This window comes from Heterodontus francisci, chromosome 7, assembly GCF_036365525.1.
Source record: "Heterodontus francisci isolate sHetFra1 chromosome 7, sHetFra1.hap1, whole genome shotgun sequence".
Lineage (NCBI taxonomy): Eukaryota > Metazoa > Chordata > Chondrichthyes > Heterodontiformes > Heterodontidae > Heterodontus > Heterodontus francisci.
Window position 1 is genome coordinate 3744922 of NC_090377.1, and position 21933 is coordinate 3766854.

Here is a 21933-nt window from a genome sequence, read left to right on the forward strand (position 1 = left end):
ATACAGTGACAGACCTGTCCCCACCAGTACTGTACCCCAGTGTTATACAGTGACAACCCTTTCCCCACCAGTCCTGTACCCCAGTGTTATGCAGTGACAGACCTGTACCCACCAATACTGTAGCCCAGTGTTATACAGTGTCAGACCTTTACCCACCAGTACTGTACCCCAGTGTTATACCGTGTCAGACCTTTACCCACCAGTACTGTACCCCAGTGTTTAACAGTGTCAGACCTGTACCCACCAGTACTGTACCCCAGTGTTATACAGTGTCAGACCTTTACCCACCAGTACTGTACCCCAGTATTATACAGCGACAGACCTGTCCCCACCAGTACTGTACCCCAGTGTTATACAGTGACAGACCTGTCCCCACCAGTACTGTACCCCAGTGTTATACAGTGACAGACCTGTCCCCACCAGTACTGTACTCCAGTGTGATACAGTGACAGACCTGTCCCCACCAGTACAGTACCTCAGTGTTATGCAGTGACAGACCTCTCCCCAGCTGTACTGTACCCCAGTGTGAGACAGTGACAGACCTGTCCCCACCAGTACTGTACCCCAGTGTTATACAGTGACAGGCCTGTCCCCACCAGTACTGTACCCCAGTGTTATACAGTGACAGACCTGTACCCACAAGTACTGTACCCCAGCGTTATACAGTGACAGACCTGTCCCCACCAGTACTGTACCCCCGTGTTACACAGTGACAGACATGTGCCCATCAGTACTTGTACCCCAGTACTATACAGAGACAGACCTGTACCCACCAGTGCTGTACCCCAGTGTTATACAGTGACAGACCTGTCCCCACCAGTACTGTACCCCAGTGTTATACAGTGCCAGACCTGTCCCCACCAGTACTGTACCCCAGTGCTACACAGTGACAGACCTGTACCCACCAGCACTGTACCCCAGTGTTATACAGTAACAGACCTATCCCCACCAGTAGTGTACCCCAATGTTACACAGTGACAGACCTGTACCCACCAGTACTGTACCCCTGTGTTATACAGTGACAGACATGTACCCAACAGTACTGTACCCCAGTGTGATACAGTGACAGACCTGTCCCCACCAGGACCGTACCCCAGTGTTATACAGTGACAACCCTGTCCCCACCAGTACTTTACCCCAGTGCTACACAGTGACAGACCTGCCCCCACCAGTACTGTACCCCAGTGTTATACAGTTACAACCATTTCCCCACCAGTCCTGTACCCCAGTGTTATGCAGTGACAGACCTGCACCCACCAGTGCTGTATCCCAGTGTTATTCAGTGTCAGACCTGTACCCACCAGTACTGTACCCCAGTGATATACAGTAACCGATCTGCACCCACCAGTACTGTACCCCAGTGTTTTACAATGTCAGACCTGCACCCACCAGTGCTGTATCCCAGTGTTATTCAGTGTCAGACCTGTACCCACCACTACTGTACCCCAGTGTTATACAGTGACAGACCTGTACTCAGCAGTACTGTACCCCAGTGTTTTACAGTGTCAGACCTGTACCCACCAGTACTGTACCCCAGTGTTATACAGTGTCAGACCTGTACCCACCAGTACTGTACCCCAGTGTTATACCGTGACAGACCTGTACCCACCAGTACTGTACCCCAGTGTTATACAGTGACAGACCTGTACCCACAAGTACTGTACCCCAGTGTTATACAGTGACAGACCTGTACCCACCAGTACTGTACCCCAGTGTTATACAGTGTCAGACCTGTACCCACCAGTACTGTACCCCAGTGTTATACAGATGTCCGACCTGTCCCCACCAGTACTGTACCCCAGTGTTATACAGTGACATACCTGTACCCACCAGTACTGTAACCCAGTGTTATACAGTAACAGACCTGTACCCACCAGTACTGTACCCCAGTGTTTTACAGTGTCAGACCTGTACCCACCAGTACTGTCCCCCAGTGTTATACAGTGACAGACCTGTACCCACCAGTACTGTACCCCAGTGTTTTACAGTGTCAGACCTGTACCCACCAGTACTGTACCCCAGTGTTTTACAGTGTCAGACCTGTACCCACCAGTACTGTACCCCAGTGCAATACAGTGTCAGACCTTTACCCACCAGTACTGTACCCCAGTGTTATACCGTGTCAGACCTTTACCCTCCAGTACTGTACCCCAGTGTTATACAGAGACAGACCTGTCCCCACCAGTACTGTACCCCAGTGTTATACAGTGACAGACCTGTCCCCACCAGTACTGTACCCCAGTGTTATACAGTGACAGACCTGTCCCCACCAGTACTGTACTCCAGTGTGATACAGTGACAGACCTGTCCCCACCAGTACAGTACCTCAGTGTTATACAGTGACAGACCTCTCCCCAGCTGTACTGTACCCCAGTGTGAGACAGTGACAGACCTGTCCCCACCAGTACTGTACCCCAGTGTTATGCAGTGACAGGCCTGTCCCCACGAGTACTGTACCCCAGTGTTATACAGTGACAGACCTGTACCCACCAGTACTGTACCCCAGTGTTATACAGTGACAGACCTGTCCCCACCAGTACTGTACCCCAGTGTTATACAGTGCCAGACCTGTCCCCACCAGTACTGTACCCCAGTGCTACACAGTGACAGACCTGTCCCCACCAGTACTGTACCCCAGTGTTATACAGTGACAGACCTGTCCCCACCAGTACTGTACTCCAGTGTGATGCAGTGACAGACCTGTCCCCACCAGTACTGTACCCCAGTGTTACACAGTGACAGACCTGTACCCACCAGTACTGTACCCCAGTGTTATACAGTGACAGACATGTACCCACCAGTACTGTCTCCCAGTGTTACACAGTGACAGACCTGAAACCACCAGTACTGCACCACAGTATTATACAGTGACAGACCTGTCCCCACCAGTACTGTACCCCAGTGTTATACAGTGACAGACCTGTCCCCACCAGTACTGTACCCCAGTGTGATACAGTGACAGACCTGTCCCCACCAGGACTGTACCCCAGTGTTATACAGTGACAGACCTGTCCTCACCAGTACTGTCTCCCAGTGTTACACAGTGACAGACCTGTAACCACCAGTACTGCACCACAGTATTATACAGTGACAGACCTGTCCCCACCAGTACTGTACCCCAGTGTTATACAGTGACAGACCTGTCCCCACCAGTACTGTACCCCAGTGTTATACAGTGACAGACCTGTCCCCACCAGTACTGGACCCAGTGTTATACAGTGACAGACCTGTCCCCACCAATACTGTACCCCAGTGCTATACAGTGACAGACCTGTCCCCACCAGTACTGTACCCCAGTGTTATACAGTGACAACCCTTTCCCCACCAGTCCTGTACCCCAGTGTTATGCAGTGACAGACCTGTACCCACCAATACTGTAGCCCAGTGTTATACAGTGTCAGACCTTTACCCACCAGTACTGTACCCCAGTGTTATACCGTGTCAGACCTTTACCCACCAGTACTGTACCCCAGTGTTTAACAGTGTCAGACCTGTACCCACCAGTACTGTACCCCAGTGTTATACAGTGTCAGACCTTTACCCACCAGTACTGTACCCCAGTATTATACAGCGACAGACCTGTCCCCACCAGTACTGTACCCCAGTGTTATACAGTGACAGACCTGTCCCCACCAGTACTGTACCCCAGTGTTATACAGTGACAGACCTGTCCCCACCAGTACTGTACTCCAGTGTGATACAGTGACAGACCTGTCCCCACCAGTACAGTACCTCAGTGTTATGCAGTGACAGACCTCTCCCCAGCTGTACTGTACCCCAGTGTGAGACAGTGACAGACCTGTCCCCACCAGTACTGTACCCCAGTGTTATACAGTGACAGGCCTGTCCCCACCAGTACTGTACCCCAGTGTTATACAGTGACAGACCTGTACCCACAAGTACTGTACCCCAGCGTTATACAGTGACAGACCTGTCCCCACCAGTACTGTACCCCCGTGTTACACAGTGACAGACATGTGCCCATCAGTACTTGTACCCCAGTACTATACAGAGACAGACCTGTACCCACCAGTGCTGTACCCCAGTGTTATACAGTGACAGACCTGTCCCCACCAGTACTGTACCCCAGTGTTATACAGTGCCAGACCTGTCCCCACCAGTACTGTACCCCAGTGCTACACAGTGACAGACCTGTACCCACCAGCACTGTACCCCAGTGTTATACAGTAACAGGCCTATACCCACCAGCACTGTACTCCAGTGTTACACAGTGACAGACCTGTACCCACCAGTACTGTACCCCTGTGTTATACAGTGACAGACCTATCCCCACCAGTAGTGTACCCCAATGTTACACAGTGACAGACCTGTACCCACCAGTACTGTACCCCAGTGTTATACAGTGACAGACATGTACCCACCAGTACTGTACCCCAGTGTGATACAGTGACAGACCTGTCCCCACCAGGACCGTACCCCAGTGTTATACAGTGACAACCCTGTCCCCACCAGTACTTTACCCCAGTGCTACACAGTGACAGACCTGCCCCCACCAGTACTGTACCCCAGTGTTATACAGTTACAACCATTTCCCCACCAGTCCTGTACCCCAGTGTTATGCAGTGACAGACCTGTACCCACCAGTACTGTACCCCAGTGATATACAGTAACCGATCTGCACCCACCAGTACTGTACCCCAGTGTTTTACAATGTCAGACCTGCACCCACCAGTGCTGTATCCCAGTGTTATTCAGTGTCAGACCTGTACCCACCACTACTGTACCCCAGTGTTATACAGTGACAGACCTGTACTCAGCAGTACTGTACCCCAGTGTTTTACAGTGTCAGACCTGTACCCACCAGTACTGTACCCCAGTGTTATACAGTGTCAGACCTGTACCCACCAGTACTGTACCCCAGTGTTATACCGTGACAGACCTGTACCCACCAGTACTGTACCCCAGTGTTATACAGTGACAGACCTGTACCCACAAGTACTGTACCCCAGTGTTATACAGTGACAGACCTGTACCCACCAGTACTGTACCCCAGTGTTATACAGTGTCAGACCTGTACCCACCAGTACTGTACCCCAGTGTTATACAGATGTCCGACCTGTCCCCACCAGTACTGTACCCCAGTGTTATACAGTGACATACCTGTACCCACCAGTACTGTAACCCAGTGTTATACAGTAACAGACCTGTACCCACCAGTACTGTACCCCAGTGTTTTACAGTGTCAGACCTGTACCCACCAGTACTGTCCCCCAGTGTTATACAGTGACAGACCTGTACCCACCAGTACTGTACCCCAGTGTTTTACAGTGTCAGACCTGTACCCACCAGTACTGTACCCCAGTGTGTTACAGTGTCAGACCTGTACCCACCAGTACTGTACCCCAGTGTAATACAGTGTCAGACCTTTACCCACCAGTACTGTACCCCAGTGTTATACCGTGTCAGACCTTTACCCTCCAGTACTGTACCCCAGTGTTATACAGAGACAGACCTGTCCCCACCAGTACTGTACCCCAGTGTTATACAGTGACAGACCTGTCCCCACCAGTACTGTACCCCAGTGTTATACAGTGACAGACCTGTCCCCACCAGTACTGTACTCCAGTGTGATACAGTGACAGACCTGTCCCCACCAGTACAGTACCTCAGTGTTATACAGTGACAGACCTCTCCCCAGCTGTACTGTACCCCAGTGTGAGACAGTGACAGACCTGTCCCCACCAGTACTGTACCCCAGTGTTATGCAGTGACAGGCCTGTCCCCACCAGTACTGTACCCCAGTGTTATACAGTGACAGACCTGTACCCACAAGGACTGTACCCCAGCGTAATACAGTGACAGACCTGTCCCCACCAGTACTGTACCCCCGTGTTACACAGTGACAGACCTGTCCCCACCAGTACTGTACCCCCGTGTTACACAGTGACAGACATGTGCCCATCAGTACTTGTACCCCAGTACTATACAGAGACAGACCTGTACCCACCAGTACTGTACCTCAGTGTTATACAGTGACAGACCTGTACCCACCAGTACTGTACCCCAGTGTTATACAGTGACAGACCTGTCCCCACCAGTACTGTACCCCAGTGTTATGCAGTGACAGACCTGTACCCACCAGTACTGTACCCCCGTGTTACACAGTGACAGACATGTGCCCATCAGTACTTGTACCCCAGTACTATACAGAGACAGACCTGTACCCACCAGTACTGTACCTCAGTGTTATACAGTGACAGACCTGTACCCACCAGTACTGTACCCCAGTATTATACAGCGACAGACCTGTCCCCACCAGTACTGCACCACAGTATTATACAGTGACAGACCTGTCCCCACCAGTACTGTACCCCAGTGTTATACAGTGACAGACCTGTCCCCACCAGTACTGTACCCCAGTGTTATGCAGTGACAGACCTGTACCCACCAGTACTGTACCCCAGTGTTATACAGTAACAAGCCTATACCCACGAGCACTGTACTCCAGTGTTACACAGTGACAGACCTGTACCCACCAGTACTGTACCCCAGTGTTTTACAATGTCAGACCTGTACCCACCAGTGCTGTATCCCAGTGTTATTCAGTGTCAGACCTGTACCCACCAGTACTGTACCCCAGTGTTATACAGTGACAGACCTGTCCCCACCAGTACTGTACCCCAGTGTTATACAGTGCCAGACCTGTCCCCACCAGTACTGTACCCCAGTGCTACACAGTGACAGACCTGTACCCACCAGTACTGTACCCCAGTGTTATACAGTAACAGGCCTATACCCACGAGCACTGTACTCCAGTGTTACACAGTGACAGACCTGTACCCACCAGTACTGTACCCCTGTGTTATACAGTGACAGACCCATCCCCACCAGTAGTGTACCCCAATGTTACACAGTGACAGACCTGTACCCACCAGTACTGTACCCCAGTGTTATACAGTGACAACCCTTCCCCACCAGTCCTGTACCCCAGTGTTATGCAGTGACAGACCTGTACCCACCAGTCCTGTACCCCAGTGATATACAGTAACAGATCTGTACCCACCAGTACTGTACCCCAGTGTTTTACAATGTCAGACCTGTACCCACCAGTGCTGTATCCCAGTGTTATTCAGTGTCAGACCTGTACCCACCAGTACTGTACCCCAGTGTTATACAGTGACAGACCTGTACCCAGCAGTACTGTACCCCAGTGTTTTACAGTGTCAGACCTGTACCCACCAGTACTGTACCCCAGTGTTATACAGTGTCAGACCTGTACCCACCAGTACTGTACCCCAGTGTTATACCGTGACAGACCTGTAACCACCAGTACTGTACCCCAGTGTTATACAGTGACAGACCCATCCCCACCAGTACTGTACCCCAGTGTTATACAGTGACAGACCTGTACCCACCAGTACTGTACCCCAGTGTTATACAGTGACAGACCCATCCCCACCAGTACTGTATCCCAGTGTTATACAGTGCCAGACCTGTCCCCACCAGTACTGTACCCCAGTGCTACACAGTGACAGACCTGTCCCCACCAGTACTGTACCCCAGTGTTATACAGTGACAGACCTGTCCCCACCAGTACTGTACTCCAGTGTGATGCAGTGACAGACCTGTCCCCACCAGTACTGTACCCCAGTGTTACACAGTGACAGACCTGTACCCACCAGTACTGTACCCCAGTGTTATACAGTGACAGACATGTACCCACCAGTACTGTCTCCCAGTGTTACACAGTGACAGACCTGAAACCACCAGTACTGCACCACAGTATTATACAGTGACAGACCTGTCCCCACCAGTACTGTACCCCAGTGTTATACAGTGACAGACCTGTCCCCACCAGTACTGTACCCCAGTGTGATACAGTGACAGACCTGTCCCCACCAGGACTGTACCCCAGTGTTATACAGTGACAGACCTGTCCTCACCAGTACTGTCTCCCAGTGTTACACAGTGACAGACCTGTAACCACCAGTACTGCACCACAGTATTATACAGTGACAGACCTGTCCCCACCAGTACTGTACCCCAGTGTTATACAGTGACAGACCTGTCCCCACCAGTACTGTACCCCAGTGTTATACAGTGACAGACCTGTCCCCACCAGTACTGGACCCAGTGTTATACAGTGACAGACCTGTCCCCACCAATACTGTACCCCAGTGCTATACAGTGACAGACCTGTCCCCACCAGTACTGTACCCCAGTGTTATACAGTGACAACCCTTTCCCCACCAGTCCTGTACCCCAGTGTTATGCAGTGACAGACCTGTACCCACCAATACTGTAGCCCAGTGTTATACAGTGTCAGACCTTTACCCACCAGTACTGTACCCCAGTGTTATACCGTGTCAGACCTTTACCCACCAGTACTGTACCCCAGTGTTTAACAGTGTCAGACCTGTACCCACCAGTACTGTACCCCAGTGTTATACAGTGTCAGACCTTTACCCACCAGTACTGTACCCCAGTATTATACAGCGACAGACCTGTCCCCACCAGTACTGTACCCCAGTGTTATACAGTGACAGACCTGTCCCCACCAGTACTGTACCCCAGTGTTATACAGTGACAGACCTGTCCCCACCAGTACTGTACTCCAGTGTGATACAGTGACAGACCTGTCCCCACCAGTACAGTACCTCAGTGTTATGCAGTGACAGACCTCTCCCCAGCTGTACTGTACCCCAGTGTGAGACAGTGACAGACCTGTCCCCACCAGTACTGTACCCCAGTGTTATACAGTGACAGGCCTGTCCCCACCAGTACTGTACCCCAGTGTTATACAGTGACAGACCTGTACCCACAAGTACTGTACCCCAGCGTTATACAGTGACAGACCTGTCCCCACCAGTACTGTACCCCCGTGTTACACAGTGACAGACATGTGCCCATCAGTACTTGTACCCCAGTACTATACAGAGACAGACCTGTACCCACCAGTGCTGTACCCCAGTGTTATACAGTGACAGACCTGTCCCCACCAGTACTGTACCCCAGTGTTATACAGTGCCAGACCTGTCCCCACCAGTACTGTACCCCAGTGCTACACAGTGACAGACCTGTACCCACCAGCACTGTACCCCAGTGTTATACAGTAACAGGCCTATACCCACCAGCACTGTACTCCAGTGTTACACAGTGACAGACCTGTACCCACCAGTACTGTACCCCTGTGTTATACAGTGACAGACCTATCCCCACCAGTAGTGTACCCCAATGTTACACAGTGACAGACCTGTACCCACCAGTACTGTACCCCAGTGTTATACAGTGACAGACATGTACCCACCAGTACTGTACCCCAGTGTGATACAGTGACAGACCTGTCCCCACCAGGACCGTACCCCAGTGTTATACAGTGACAACCCTGTCCCCACCAGTACTTTACCCCAGTGCTACACAGTGACAGACCTGCCCCCACCAGTACTGTACCCCAGTGTTATACAGTTACAACCATTTCCCCACCAGTCCTGTACCCCAGTGTTATGCAGTGACAGACCTGTACCCACCAGTACTGTACCCCAGTGATATACAGTAACCGATCTGCACCCACCAGTACTGTACCCCAGTGTTTTACAATGTCAGACCTGCACCCACCAGTGCTGTATCCCAGTGTTATTCAGTGTCAGACCTGTACCCACCACTACTGTACCCCAGTGTTATACAGTGACAGACCTGTACTCAGCAGTACTGTACCCCAGTGTTTTACAGTGTCAGACCTGTACCCACCAGTACTGTACCCCAGTGTTATACAGTGTCAGACCTGTACCCACCAGTACTGTACCCCAGTGTTATACCGTGACAGACCTGTACCCACCAGTACTGTACCCCAGTGTTATACAGTGACAGACCTGTACCCACAAGTACTGTACCCCAGTGTTATACAGTGACAGACCTGTACCCACCAGTACTGTACCCCAGTGTTATACAGTGTCAGACCTGTACCCACCAGTACTGTACCCCAGTGTTATACAGATGTCCGACCTGTCCCCACCAGTACTGTACCCCAGTGTTATACAGTGACATACCTGTACCCACCAGTACTGTAACCCAGTGTTATACAGTAACAGACCTGTACCCACCAGTACTGTACCCCAGTGTTTTACAGTGTCAGACCTGTACCCACCAGTACTGTCCCCCAGTGTTATACAGTGACAGACCTGTACCCACCAGTACTGTACCCCAGTGTTTTACAGTGTCAGACCTGTACCCACCAGTACTGTACCCCAGTGTGTTACAGTGTCAGACCTGTACCCACCAGTACTGTACCCCAGTGTAATACAGTGTCAGACCTTTACCCACCAGTACTGTACCCCAGTGTTATACCGTGTCAGACCTTTACCCTCCAGTACTGTACCCCAGTGTTATACAGAGACAGACCTGTCCCCACCAGTACTGTACCCCAGTGTTATACAGTGACAGACCTGTCCCCACCAGTACTGTACCCCAGTGTTATACAGTGACAGACCTGTCCCCACCAGTACTGTACTCCAGTGTGATACAGTGACAGACCTGTCCCCACCAGTACAGTACCTCAGTGTTATACAGTGACAGACCTCTCCCCAGCTGTACTGTACCCCAGTGTGAGACAGTGACAGACCTGTCCCCACCAGTACTGTACCCCAGTGTTATGCAGTGACAGGCCTGTCCCCACCAGTACTGTACCCCAGTGTTATACAGTGACAGACCTGTACCCACAAGGACTGTACCCCAGCGTAATACAGTGACAGACCTGTCCCCACCAGTACTGTACCCCCGTGTTACACAGTGACAGACCTGTCCCCACCAGTACTGTACCCCCGTGTTACACAGTGACAGACATGTGCCCATCAGTACTTGTACCCCAGTACTATACAGAGACAGACCTGTACCCACCAGTACTGTACCTCAGTGTTATACAGTGACAGACCTGTACCCACCAGTACTGTACCCCAGTGTTATACAGTGACAGACCTGTCCCCACCAGTACTGTACCCCAGTGTTATGCAGTGACAGACCTGTACCCACCAGTACTGTACCCCCGTGTTACACAGTGACAGACATGTGCCCATCAGTACTTGTACCCCAGTACTATACAGAGACAGACCTGTACCCACCAGTACTGTACCTCAGTGTTATACAGTGACAGACCTGTACCCACCAGTACTGTACCCCAGTGTTATACAGTGACAGACCTGTCCCCACCAGTACTGTACCCCAGTGTTATGCAGTGACAGACCTGTACCCACCAGTACTGTACCCCAGTGTTATACAGTAACAAGCCTATACCCACGAGCACTGTACTCCAGTGTTACACAGTGACAGACCTGTACCCACCAGTACTGTACCCCAGTGTTTTACAATGTCAGACCTGTACCCACCAGTGCTGTATCCCAGTGTTATTCAGTGTCAGACCTGTACCCACCAGTACTGTACCCCAGTGTTATACAGTGACAGACCTGTCCCCACCAGTACTGTACCCCAGTGTTATACAGTGCCAGACCTGTCCCCACCAGTACTGTACCCCAGTGCTACACAGTGACAGACCTGTACCCACCAGTACTGTACCCCAGTGTTATACAGTAACAGGCCTATACCCACGAGCACTGTACTCCAGTGTTACACAGTGACAGACCTGTACCCACCAGTACTGTACCCCTGTGTTATACAGTGACAGACCCATCCCCACCAGTAGTGTACCCCAATGTTACACAGTGACAGACCTGTACCCACCAGTACTGTACCCCAGTGTTATACAGTGACAACCCTTCCCCACCAGTCCTGTACCCCAGTGTTATGCAGTGACAGACCTGTACCCACCAGTCCTGTACCCCAGTGATATACAGTAACAGATCTGTACCCACCAGTACTGTACCCCAGTGTTTTACAATGTCAGACCTGTACCCACCAGTGCTGTATCCCAGTGTTATTCAGTGTCAGACCTGTACCCACCAGTACTGTACCCCAGTGTTATACAGTGACAGACCTGTACCCAGCAGTACTGTACCCCAGTGTTTTACAGTGTCAGACCTGTACCCACCAGTACTGTACCCCAGTGTTATACAGTGTCAGACCTGTACCCACCAGTACTGTACCCCAGTGTTATACCGTGACAGACCTGTAACCACCAGTACTGTACCCCAGTGTTATACAGTGACAGACCCATCCCCACCAGTACTGTACCCCAGTGTTATACAGTGACAGACCTGTACCCACCAGTACTGTACCCCAGTGTTATACAGTGACAGACCCATCCCCACCAGTACTGTATCCCAGTGTTATACAGTGACAGACCTGTCCACACCAGTACTGTACCCCAGTGTTATACAGTGACAGACCTGTACCCACCAGTACTGTACCCCAGTGTTATACAGTGACAGACCTGTACCCACCAGTACTGTACCCCAGTGTTTTACAGTGTCAGACCTGTACCCACCAGTACTGTACCCCAGTGTTATACAGTGTCAGACCTGTACCCACCAGTACTGTACCCCAGTGTTATACCGTGACAGACCTGTAACCACCAGTACTGTACCCCAGTGTTATACAGTGACAGACCCATCCCCACCAGTACTGTACCCCAGTGTTATACAGTGACAGACCTGTACCCACCAGTACTGTACCCCAGTGTTATACAGTGACAGACCCATCCCCACCAGTACTGTATCCCAGTGTTATACAGTGACAGACCTGTCCACACCAGTACTGTACCCCAGTGTTATACAGTGACAGACCTGTACCCACCAGTACTGTACCCCAGTGTTATACAGTGACAGACCTGTACCCACCAGTACTGTACCCCAGTGTTATACAGTGACAGACCTGTACCCACCAGTACTGTACCCCAGTGTTTTACAGTGTCAGACCTGTACCCACCAGTACTGTACACCAGTGTTATACAGATGTCCGACCTGTCCCCACCAGTACTGTACCCTAGTGTTATACAGTGACATACCTGTACCCACCAGTACTGTACCCCAGTGTTATACAGTAACAGACCTGTACCCACCAGTACTGTACCCCAGTGTTTTACAGTGTCAGACCTGTACCCACCAGTACTGTCCCCCAGTGTAATACGGTGTCAGACCTTTACCCACCAGTACTGTACCCCAGTGTTATACAGTGACAGACCTGTACCCACCAGTACTGTACCCCAGTGTTTTACAGTGTCAGACCTGTACCCACCAGTACTGTACCCCAGTGTTTTACAGTGTCAGACCTTTACCCACCAGTACTGTACCCCAGTGTTATACAGTGTCAGACCTTTACCCACCAGTACTGTACCCCAGTGTTATACAGTGTCAGACCTTTACCCACCTGTACTGTACCCCAGTGACATACAGTGTCAGACCTTTACCCACCAGTACTGTACCCCAGTGTTATACAGTGTCAGACCTTTACCCACCAGTACTGTACCCCAGTGTTATACAGTGGCAGACCTTTACCCACCAGTACTGTACCCCAGTGATATGCAGTGACAGACCTGTCCCCACCAGTACTGTATCCCAGTGTTATACAGTGACAGACCTGTCCCCACCAGTACTGTACCTCAGTGTTAAACAAAGACAGACCTGTCCCCACCAGTACTGTACCCCAGTGTTATACCGTGACAGACCTGTACCCACCAGTACTGTACCCCAGTGTTATACCGTGACAGACCTGTAACCACCAGTACTGTACCCCAGTGTTATACAGTGACAGACCCATCCCCACCAGTACTGTACCCCAGTGTTATACAGTGACAGACCTGTACCCACCAGTACTGTACCCCAGTGTTATACAGTGACAGACCCATCCCCACCAGTACTGTATCCCAGTGTTATACAGTGACAGACCTGTCCACACCAGTACTGTACCCCAGTGTTATACAGTGACAGACCTGTACCCACCAGTACTGTACCCCAGTGTTATACAGTGACAGACCTGTACCCACCAGTACTGTACCCCAGTGTTATACAGTGACAGACCTGTACCCACCAGTACTGTACCCCAGTGTTTTACAGTGTCAGACCTGTACCCACCAGTACTGTACCCCAGTGTTATACAGATGTCCGACCTGTCCCCACCAGTACTGTACCCCAGTGTTATACAGTGACATACCTGTACCCACCAGTCCTGTACCCCAGTGTTATACAGTAACAGACCTGTACCCACCAGTACTGTACCCCAGTGTTTTACAGTGTCAGACCTGTACCCACCAGTACTGTCCCCCAGTGTAATACAGTGTCAGACCTTTACCCACCAGTACTGTACCCCAGTGTTATACAGTGACAGACCTGTACCCACCAGTACTGTACCCCAGTGTTTTACAGTGTCAGACCTTTACCCACCAGTACTGTACCCCAGTGTTTTACAGTGTCAGACCTTTACCCACCAGTACTGTACCCCAGTGTTATACAGTGTCAGACCTTTACCCACCAGTACTGTACCCCAGTGTTATACAGTGTCAGACCTTTACCCACCTGTACTGTACCCCAGTGTCATACAGTGTCAGACCTTTACCCACCAGTACTGTACCCCAGTGTTATACAGTGTCAGACCTTTACCCACCAGTACTGTACCCCAGTGTTATACAGTGGCAGACCTTTACCCACCAGTACTGTACCCCAGTGATATGCAGTGACAGACCTGTCCCCACCAGTACTGTATCCCAGTGTTATACAGTGACAGACCTGTCCCCACCAGTACTGTACCTCAGTGTTAAACAAAGACAGACCTGTCCCCACCAGTACTGTACCCCAGTGTTAAACAAAGACAGACCTGTCCCCACCAGTACTGTACCCCAGTGTTATACAGTGTCAGACCTGTACCCACCAGTACTGTACCCCAGTGTTATACAATGTCAGACCTTTACCCACCTGTACTGTACCCCAGTGTCATACAGTGTCAGACCTTTACCCACCAGTACTGTACCCCAGTGTTATACAGTGTCAGACCTTTACCCACCAGTACTGTACCCCAGTGATATGCAGTGACAGACCTGTCCCCACCAGTACTGTATCCCAGTGTTATACAGTGACAGACGTGTCCCCACCAGTACTGTACCTCAGTGTTAAACAAAGACAGACCTGTCCCCACCAGTACTGTACCCCAGTGTTATACAGTAACAGACCTGTACCCACCAGTACTGTACTCCAGTGTTATACAGTGTCAGACCTTTACCCACCAGTACTGTACCCCAGTGTTCTACAGTGACAACCCTGTCCCCACCAGTACTGTACCCCAGTGCTACACAGTGACAGACCTGTCCCCACCAGTACTGTACCCCCGTGTTACACAGTGACAGACCTGTCCCCACCAGTACTGTACCCCCGTCTTACACAGTGACCGACATGTGCCCATCAGTACTTGTACCCCAGTACTATACAGAGACAGACCTGTACCCACCAGTACTATATCTCAATGTAATACAGTGACAGACCTGTACCCACCAGTACTGTACCCCAGTGTTATACAGTGACAGACCTGTCCCCACCAGTACTGTACCCCAGTGTTATACAGTGCCAGACCTGTCCCCACCAGTACTTTACCCCAGTGCTACACAGTGACAGACCTGTACCCACCAGTACTGTACCCCAGTGTTATACAGTGACAACCCTTTCCCCACCAGTCCTGTCCCCCAGTGTTATGCAGTGACAGACCTGTACCCACCAGTACTGTACCCCAGTGATATACAGTAACAGATCTGTACCCACCAGTGCTGTATCCCAGTGTTATTCAGTGTCAGACCTGTACCCACCAGTACAGTACCCCAGTGTTATACAGTGACAGACCTGTACCCAGCAGTACTGTACCCCAGTGTTTTACAGTGTCAGACCTGTACCCACCAGTACTGTACCCCAGTGTTATACAGTGACAGACCTGTACCCACCAGTACTGTACCCCAGTGTTATACCGTGACAGACCTGTACCCACCAGTACTGTACCCCAGTGTTATACAGTGACAGACCTGTACCCACCAGTACTGTACCCCAGTGTTATACAGTGACAGACCTGTACCCACCAGTACTGTACCCCAGTGATTTACAGTGACAGACCTGTACCCACCAGTACTGTACCCCAGTGTTATACAGTGACAGACCTGTACCCACCGGTACTGTACCCCAGTGTTATACAGTGACATACCTGTACCCACCAGTACTGTACCCCAGTGTTATACAGTAACAGACCTGTACCCACCAGTACTGTACCCCAGTGTTTTACAGTGTCAGACCTGTACCCACCAGTACTGTCCCCCAGTGTAATACAGTGTCAGACCTTTACCCACCAGTACTGTACCCCAGTGTTATACATTGACAGACCTGTACCCACCAGTACTGTACCCCAGTGTTATACAGTGACAGACCTGTACCCACCAGTACTGTACCCCAGTGTTTTACAGTGTCAGACCTGTACCCACCAGTACTGTACCCCAGTGTTTTACAGTGTCAGACCTGTACCCACCAGTACTGTACCCCAGTGTTATACAGTGTCAGACCTTTACCCACCAGTACTGTACCCCAGTGTTATACAGTGTCAGACCTTTACCCACCTGTACTGTACCCCAGTGTCATACAGTGTCAGACCTTTACCCACCAGTACTGTACCTCAGTGTTATACAGTGACAGACCTGTCCCCACCAGTACTGTACCCGTTATAGTGTCAGACCTTTACCCACCAGTACTGTACCCCAGTGATATGCAGTGACAGACCTGTCCCCACCAGTACTGTACCCCAGTGTTATACAGTGACAGACCTGTCCCCACCAGTACTGTACCTCAGTGTTAAACAAAGACAGACCTGTCCCCACCAGTACTGTACCCCAGTGTTATACAGTGTCAGACCTTTACCCACCAGTACTGTACCCCAGTGTTATACAGTGTCAGACCTTTACCCACCTGTACTGTACCCCAGTGTCATACAGTGTCAGACCTGTACCCACCAGTACTGTACCCCAGTGTTATACAGTGTCAGACCTTTACCCACCAGTACTGTACCCCAGTGTTATACAGTGTCAGACCTTTACCCACCAGTACTGTACCCCAGTGATATGCAGTGACAGACCTGTCCCCACCAGTACTGTATCCCAGTGTTATACAGTGACCGACATGTGCCCATCAGTACTTGTACCCCAGTACTATACAGAGACAGACCTGTACCCACCAGTACTGTACCCCAGTGTTATACAGTGACAGACCTGTACCCACCTGTACTGTACCCCAGTGTTATGCAGTAACAGGCCTGTACCCACCAGCACTGTACTCCAGTGTTACACAGTGACAGACCTGTACCCACCAGTACTGTACCCGTGTTATACAGTGACAGACCTGTCCCCACCAGTACTGTACCCGTGTTATACAGTGACAGACCTATCCCCACCAGTAGTGTACCCCAATGTTACACAGTGACAGACCTGTACCCACCAGTACTGTACCCGTGTTATACAGTGACAGACCTATCCCCACCAGTAGTGTACCCCAATGTTACACAGTGACAGACCTGTACCCACCAGTACTGTACCCCAGTGTTATACAGTGACAACCCTTTCCCCACCAGTCCTGTCCCCCAGTGTTATGCAGTGACAGACCTGTACCCACCAGTACTGTACCCCAGTGATATACAGTAACAGATCTGTACCCACCAGTACTGTACCCCAGTGTTTTACAATGTCAGACCTGTACCCACCAGTGCTGTATCCCAGTGTTATTCAGTGTCAGACCTGTACCCACCAGTACTGTACCCCAGTGTTATACAGTGACAGACCTGTACCCAGCAGTACTGTACCCCAGTGTTTTACAGTGACAGACCTGTACCCACCAGTACTGTACCCCAGTGTTATACCGTGACAGACCTGTACCCACCAGTACGGTACCCCAGTGTTATACAGTGACAGACCTGTACCCACCAGTACTGTACCCCAGTGTTATACAGTGACAGACCTGTACCCACCAGTACTGTACCCCAGTGTTTTACAGTGTCAGACCTGTCCCCACCAGTACTGTACCCCAGTGTTATACAGATGTCAGACCTGTCCCCACCTGTACTGTACCCCAGTGTTATACAGTGACATACCTGTACCCACCAGTACTGTACCCCAGTGTTATACAGTGACAGACCTGTACCCACCAGTACTGTACCCCAGTGTTATACAGTGACAGACCTGTACCCACCAGTACTGTACCCCAGTGTTTTACAGTGTCAGACCTGTACCCACCAGTACTGTACCCCAGTGTTTTACAGTCAGACCTGTACCCACCCGTACTGTACCCCAGTGTTATACAGTGTCAGACCTTTACCCACCAGTACTGTACCCCAGTGTTATACAGTGTCAGACCTTTACCCACCTGTACTGTACCCCAGTGTCATACAGTGTCAGACCTTTACCCACCAGTACTGTACCCCAGTGTTATACAGTGTCAGACCTTTACCCACCAGTACTGTACCCCAGTGATATGCAGTGACAGACCTGTACCCACCAGTACTGTACCCCAGTGATATACAGTAACAGACCTGTACCCACCAGTACTGTACCCCAGTGATATACAGTAACAGACCTGTACCCACCAGTACTGTACCCCAGTGTTATACAGTGTCAGACCTTTACCCACCAGTACTGTACCCCAGTGTTATACAGTGTCAGACCTTTACCCACCAGTACTGTACCCCAGTGTTTTACAGTGTCAGACCTGTACCCACCAGTACTGTACCCCAGTGTTTTACAGTGTCAGACCTTTACCCACCAGTACTGTACCCCAGTGTTATACAGTGTCAGACCTTTACCCACCAGTACTGTACCCCAGTGTTTTACAGTGTCAGACCTGTACCCGCCAGTACTGTACCCCAGTGTTTTCCAGCTGATAATGTTCCCTGCAATACTGCCTGAATTTGGATGTAGAAAAGATTGAATTGACCCTCGTGCTTTGTTCTCCGTTTATGTGGATACATCACTAACATTTCACACATGCTATAACTCTGTCCTGTAATCCCGGTGCTGACTGGATCATAATGTCAACTGATATTTGCAGGAAAATGACACCATTTTTCAACTAATTTTTTAAGTGCCCTCACTGCCCAACATAGGAGGGAAAGAAATTGCAGAGTTCCTGCTCCTGACCCCTGTCCAGTGACCCTGTGCTGGACAATATGTGAGTGTTTGTTAAGAAGTGGATTAGCCTTGGCTGAGATGCTTTGAGAAGCCTGTTCTGAATTCTAGGTGAAGAATGAAGAATCAGGTGAGTTCCTGGAAGTCACCAGGTGTCTCTGGGATGGTGTCTGTGCAAAAGATCATGTTTTCAGCTGAGGTGTACGGAATATTGGAAAGGGGGAAGAGGAAAGTGAGCTCCAGTTATCGATGGGCCTGTCTCTGTGCTGTATAACTCTGTGACTCAGTTATCAGGCACCTTCCACTCATAATAAAGCCTAGAAATTGGAATACATTTGCTCCTCGATCCCAGTCTAGAATGATATCCCACTGATTTCTCCCTATCCTATTTCCTGATTTAAGTTAAGGCCTTTATCCCATTGCTTGATCTCATTCAAGATCTAACTTCCATCAACTGATCCCAATCCCTGAAACCAATATCTAGTCTCTGATCCCAACCCCATTCCCCAATCCCTATCCCATTCCCCAAAGAATTCTATGTTTTGTTCCAATTCCATATTCCCATTCTTTGTTCCCTATCCCCATTCATCAGCCCCAATTCCCTGCTTCCAGTCACACTGCCAGATCCAGCCCCTTGTCTACATTCCCCTCTCCCCCATTCCCGATCCCATTCCCTTACCTGACAGTTTTCTTGCCTGGATTTTTAACACTTGCTGCTTTATACGGGACGATCCTGGGTTCGAATTCCTGCGGTTTCGGCTCGGCCTCGGCTCCGGGAACAGCAGCCACCGAGCTGGGTTTGCGACCGCGGATCCCTGCAGCTTCCCGGGGCTGTGAACAGGGCTCCTCGCCCCAACCGCTGCTCAGCAAACTCAGGGTGAAACCCAGAGACACCCCGATCACAATGGGACCCACTGGCCGAACCAGGGCCAGCAGCATGGATAGACGCATGGCGAGTGGCACCGGGAATATCGCAAAACCCGGAAAACACTCCAAAGCCTGGGAATATCCTCCAAAACTCAGGAATACCCTGAAACTGGGAATAACCACCCAAATTTGGGAATACTCCCAAAAAGTGGGAATAACCACCAAAAATTCAGGACTAACCACCAAAAACTGGGAATACCTCCCAGAACAGAGAATCACAACCCCAAACACCGGGAATACTCTCAAAAACCGGGAATCCCGAACCCAAACCGGGAATCACTGACCCTGAAACGGAGGAATCACTAAGACCCCGGGACTCCCGGTGCCTTTGATCAGCCGCAGCTCCTTTGTTACAATGTAACCAGTGCGGGGAGGGGGAATCCCCGCTCCCCCTCTCTATCCCTATCACTATCCCCCTCTCTATCCCTATCACTATCCCTCTCTCTATCCCTCTCTATATCCCTCTCTCTGTCCCTCTCTCTATCCCTCTCTATATCTCTTTCACTCCTTTCCTGAATTTCTCGCTCCCTCTCTCTCACTTTTTCTCTCTTTTTCTCCCTCGCGCTCTCTTTCCCTGTGATTTTCTCTCTCTCTCTCTCTCTCTATTCCTCTTTCTCTCCGTTTTTAATCTTCTCCTCCTGACGTGTCACCTTCTCGCTCCTCCTCCTGAACGTCACTTCTCTGTCTGGGATCCTGTCCCAGGACTGATTCAGCAGAGAGAGAGTGAGAAAGAGAGAGAGAGACTGTCCCACATCACAGCAACTCTTCATTCAACTAGTGCCCAAGTATCTTTAATGCCCACCTGAGAGGGCAGGGGGGCATCGGTAAACATTGCATTTGCAAGATGGCACCTCCGACAGTGCAGCACTCCCTCAGCACTGACCCTCTGACAGTGCAGCACTCCTTCAGTACTGACCCTCCGACAGTGCAGCACTCCCTCAGTACTGACCATCTGACAGTGCAGCACTCCCTCAGCACTGACCCTCCGACAGTGCAGCACTCCCTCAGTACTGACCATCTGACAGTGCAGCACTCCCTCAGCACTGACCCTCCGACAGTGCAGCACTCCCTCTGTACTGACCCTCCGACAGTGCAGCACTCCCTCAGCACTGACCCTCTGACAGTGCAGCACTCCCTCAGCACTGACCCTCTGACAGTGCAGCACTCCTTCAGTACTGACCCTCCGACAGTGCAGCACTCCCTCAGTACTGACCATCTGACAGTGCAGCACTCCCTCAGCACTGACCCTCCGACAGTGCAGCACTCCCTCAGTACTGACCCTCCCACAGTGCAGCACTCCCTCAGTACTGACCCTCCGACAGTGCAGCACACCCTCAGTACTGACCCTCCGACAGTGCAGCACTCCCTCAGTACTGACCCTCCGACAGTGCAGCACTCCCTCAGTACTCACTGGGAGTATCAGCCTTTATTTTGTACTCGAGTGGCTGGAGTGGTACTTGATCTCAGAACCTTTTGACTCAGAGTTAGGAGTGGCTGCCAATGGTGGAGCAGTTAAAATCGGGGAAACTCAAGAGGCCTGAATTAGAGGAGTGTAGATATAAAAAAAGATGAGAATTTTGAAATGGAGGCCAATGAATTATCATTTGGGAGCAAGCCAGTGGGAGTTGGTCTAGACCACTTTACTGGAAGCATAAGGACAACTCAGGGAACTAGAGATTCTAAATAGTCAGCAATAACTGAGAGGGCGTAATCTATCTCTGCCCAGTTGGGGTTGAGTATGGTTTATTCAGTGCTGGGTCTGCGTTTGTTAATTCTTTGCTGACCCTGGGACTGGCAGTTCAGTTGCTTTTGACTCCATTAGCAGTTTGCTTCACTGACAGTGAGGTCCCATTCGCAGGAAATATTAAGGGTCCTATAGACATCACTAACTACATCCTAGTTTTGTTGGATGCTGTCCTGCCCTCTGATAGCCTTTGAAGCCTATATTGATATCTCTTTGGTTTGAT

General features: G+C 50.7%; 1 protein-coding gene across 1 annotated transcript in view; it reads right to left on the reverse strand.

Moving 5' to 3' along the window:
* chpfa (chondroitin polymerizing factor a) overlaps nt 1–20609 on the reverse strand; it is a 108755-nt gene extending 88146 nt beyond the window's left edge. Inside the window, exon 1 of the mRNA XM_068034448.1 lies at nt 19719–20609. Within this exon, the coding sequence (XP_067890549.1) occupies nt 19719–19990 (272 nt within the window). The 5' untranslated portion in view covers nt 19991–20609. The remainder of the gene's footprint in view (nt 1–19718) is intronic.
* Between the last annotated feature and the right edge of the window lie 1324 nt (nt 20610–21933).